The 4164-nt window shown below is 28.5% G+C and overlaps 1 protein-coding gene across 1 annotated transcript; it reads right to left on the bottom strand.

The window, feature by feature from the left end:
* Positions 1–958: 958 nt before the first annotated feature.
* On the bottom strand, positions 959–1961 carry LOC106692182 (uncharacterized). Its single transcript, XM_014438087.3, has 2 exons — positions 1819–1961; positions 959–1740 (listed from the first exon to the last, which is right to left on the bottom strand). Exon 2 carries the CDS (start codon positions 1704–1706, stop codon positions 1074–1076), a length of 633 nt encoding a protein of 210 aa, XP_014293573.1. The 5' UTR covers positions 1707–1740; positions 1819–1961; the 3' UTR covers positions 959–1073.
* Between the last annotated feature and the right edge of the window lie 2203 nt (positions 1962–4164).

The raw sequence follows: 4164 nt of genomic DNA on the forward strand, positions 1-4164 counted from the left end.
CTTTTTTAACTATGTGTTTGTATCTTTTTTAGCCCTGACGAAGCCCTGCAACGTGGGGCAAAACGTTGGCTCAATAAAATAGTATAATTCTACTATTTGAGTTTTTTTGACCGCACCCGGACCATATTCCTTTCATCTTTACACACGGTCAATCAATAATCTTCCAAGATTTAGAAATGTTTATTGCAAAATAAATTACTGTTCTCTTTCTAGTGATTGATGGTTGTTCATTCAGGAGTTCTGCTCTATTTTGCAGTTCAGTTACTAAATCATTCACATGTAAAACTAAAATCAATTAAAGACACATCAACGAGTAAATTTTATTTTCAATAGTAATTGTTTACGACTAAAATTAAAATATTAATCATGAATAAAACCTAAATATTTATTTATTAGTCATTTTAAGAGACTAAAAACAATATTATTTTCCCATTTTTAAATTAGTCGTGAATGAATATTTTTTTGAAAATGAAAATTTAGTTTTCAATCGGATAATTTTTGCCCAACTCTGGTTAGAGCAGCTGTAGATTGATCCTAGGGTTCAGAAACCCTCTGTGGCATATCCAACCTTAGTGTGATCCTAACTAAATTACCTTGTTGCACAACCATTGATATAGAAGCAATTTAAAAGCATGAAATTTAAGCACTATCCCTGATTTAACAGATGTATTATTATTGATCTATACAAATTAAATAACAAATATAAATATATTATTATTATTGCTTGCCATTTTAAGAAAAAAAATTATAAATACTTACAGATAAGTATATCAAAATTGATATAGATTAAGTAAAAAAAGAGTAATTACCTGTTGTTGGTCTTACTAAAAGTTCTATTTAGATGATCTCAAAAGAGAGCAATATCATACAATATTCAGAACAATGTGAATTAAGGGGTTCACATAATAAAGAATAATTATTAGTTGGTTTCATAATTCAATAATCAATAGAGAGCCCATTTAATTTAAAATGACAACTAAGATTTATTTAACAATTAATGTATAACAAATAAAATTATATTACATGTACTTCTTACGTTACAAATATTTACACAAATATCAAGACAAAAATGTTTATGCTTCTTCATCATCATCATTAAACAAATGTCCCAGTTTCACAGTAGAAGCAGGAAATTCAGACTGCAACACAGTTTTAAAAGTTACTGTTTTCTTAATTTTCTGACCAACCACATATTCAGGCATAACTCTTTTGCCATTAACAAATGTAGAAGTTTCTTTATCTTCTGTGGCTAATTTCTCACCATCTGCTTTGATATGTCTGTTAAATAAAATTGGGCCTTTCATATCACCTTTTTCAATATCCATAGGTTCCCTTCTTTCCTTCATTTCCTTTAAGAAAGACATAGCAGCTGCAGTATTTGATTTATCAGTCATAACATCACCACCCATCTTATATTTTTTCCATTTATGGGGATTTCTAACAAAATCAGGAATGGCAATTTTTAAAGACCTTTTTTTGGGCATTTCTGGTTTCTTGAAAATACTTTCTTGTCCCCTGAACTGTTTTAAGTCTTTTTTGTTGGCATCAACAACTGTTTTGGATTCAGACTTCTTAAATTCATCCTCAGAATATCTTACCATAGTCTTTGCAGGGGTTAGTTTGTCCAAAACGTCAAAAATAGACTTTTGGCGATCGTTAAACTCTATGTTACCTTTGAGAGTAAATGATTTCTGTTGGTCCAACATATCGTTAATGTTTATTGTAGCAGACAATTACGAACTGTGAAACAATTTAGAGGTAAAATGTATCATTCACAAACTTGATTGACATAACATAAAAAATGTAAACAAACAATACCTGTGAATTGTAGCATAACCTTCAACTGACTGAACTTGAAATTAAAATTCAGTAATAAACATTATTTGAAACCTGAAAATTGAGTCTGATTGTTCTTAGAAAATTAATTTTACCAAATTGTACTGCCCTCAATTAATTATTACCAGCTGCAAGAACTGTCTGAAAGCAATTTAAAAGGCATTATTATTCAATGGCTGCCATGGTGTAGACGCATAAAGTGTTGTAAACTATAGTTTGTTTTGGTTGTCATTTAAGAATATATTTTTTCCTGGTAAGATTCTTTTAAATTTTTAATTTAACTCTAATTAATTAGTGATTTTTTGAAATATTATTGTGTGATTATGGATAAAATGTTTTCCCTCTTAATTGGTCAAGGGCTTACCGGCCTCTATGGTATAAATTTTATTAATTTTATAGTTTTTTTGGTTTGATCCTTTTTATGAGAAAATGGTTAAAGTTTATTAAACATAATATTAGGTTTAAACAGTTTATATTGTTTTGATCTTTGTTATTAGTACAACTGACAGAGGACAACTGTTTCATTTCTCTCTTTTGTAGTTTAACAGTCCTAGAACCTTCTGCTGCAACTAGTGTAGAACTTAATTTTGTTATTCCTTTTCCTGAAGATGGAAGTGCCTTAAAGGTTTATTTCTTCAGGTAATGTTGATTTGTTAAATACATCATATTTGAAGTACTAGTTTCTTCCAATGGCTTACTATACCTGTTATCTGTTACTAATTGGGTTCAGCATTTTTTCCTAAAGATGTTTTCAGTGAATCATTACATTGCTCACTTTTACAAGCTATACCGAGCCCCTTTAGTATTATTTTTTTTCTCTCCTTATGTTAGACCATTTAAGTCTGAAAATATGAGGAGAAAGATTGAAAACCTGATATGAATGGATTTATTTTTGATAAATTAGAAATTGGTACCAGATCTTGACCCACTGTATTTCAGGTCGATCTATATATTTTATTTTTGCTTGGTGTTTGTGATTTAAACTGGATTTGGGATAATGAACCTGGGGTACACATCCTCTGTTTACTGGGTACTCTTGAATGGAAGAAAAACCACTGGTTGAGCATAAACCTGACCAAATCACTTTCTTGAATCAGTATTTCTTTAACAAGATTTGAACCCAAAACCTCATGATGGGATATATAGATTTTAAGGTTTGTGATTGTGAATGCCTTGATTATTTATAAACAGTTGCATATTGGTTAGTGTTTGTTCCCATCCAGATTTTAGTTAGATTGTTTTTGATTTCAATCTGTTAGGATTTATAAGTTAAAAATAATAATGATTATTAGTCAACAGATAATGATATCACCAAATTGTTACAATTGATAATAAGCAGTATGAAACAAATTAAGAATATAATTAAAGCTGAATAATTAAATGATTATTAACAGTTATTTCTTCTTCTTGCATTTAATGTGGCATTGACGAAGGTTTTGAATACAGTCCTTTGAAGTGTTTTTATTCCCCTCCATCAGAAAAACTTAATTCTTGTATTATTACTTCTCATAATGATGTTTTTAGTAAGTTTAGATATGGATAACATGATAACATGGATAAATTTTCAAAACTTTAGATTTAGTTTTCAGAAAAAGTTACATCTTAATCTATTTATTTTTATTTAGCAATGAAATGATAGGTTGCAATGTATCTATTAGTTAACAAAAAAAATTAGAATTTATTATGACATTAGTTAAATTGCTTCTAGTAAATTTGTATATGATCTAAATAAAATTAAGTTTTTATACTATTTTTTTCTTAATATTCTTTTACGTTTGAAAATTAATTTGTGATATATTCTACCTTCCATTTCATTATAAATTAATATGATTCTAAGTAAGAGCTTTGTTTTGAAATATTTATTAAGTTACACCATTGAAATTAGTACAACCTTAACAACACTGGTCAACTTGTGAAACATTAGTTACCAGGTGTGTATCAAGAAGCTTTAATTTTATGATTATTTCGATGCCTTATTTAGTTAATGCATATTCATTTTATAATATCACATGTCGATGAACGAAAAAATGGAAATATTTAATTTAATTCTATAATTAAAGTATCCAAATGATGTAGCTTGGATCAACTACTCACTGTTATCAATATGTCATACACCTACATTAGATATTGATTCCTAAGTCAATAAGTTAATGTTGACACTGTTTCGATTTAGGTATATGATAAAAGGTTTAGAAGAAGTTGTATGAAAGTGAAAATCGATAATTATTTTTCAATTGAAAAGAATGGTTGTCATAGTTTTTTTTTAAATAAACAGGGCATGTTTGCCAAAACCACCTCCATTGGATAGGAATTGTAGACCAACCAACT

Source organism: Halyomorpha halys, unplaced genomic scaffold (assembly GCF_000696795.3).
Source record: "Halyomorpha halys isolate HHAL.00 unplaced genomic scaffold, Hhal_1.1 Scaffold9829.1, whole genome shotgun sequence".
Lineage (NCBI taxonomy): Eukaryota > Metazoa > Arthropoda > Insecta > Hemiptera > Pentatomidae > Halyomorpha > Halyomorpha halys.

What these genes read in the sequence shown, in the direction of transcription:
- LOC106692182 (XM_014438087.3), bottom strand. Translation starts at nt 1,706, where the DNA reads ATGTTGGACCAACAGAAATCATTTACTCTCAAAGGTAACATAGAGTTT.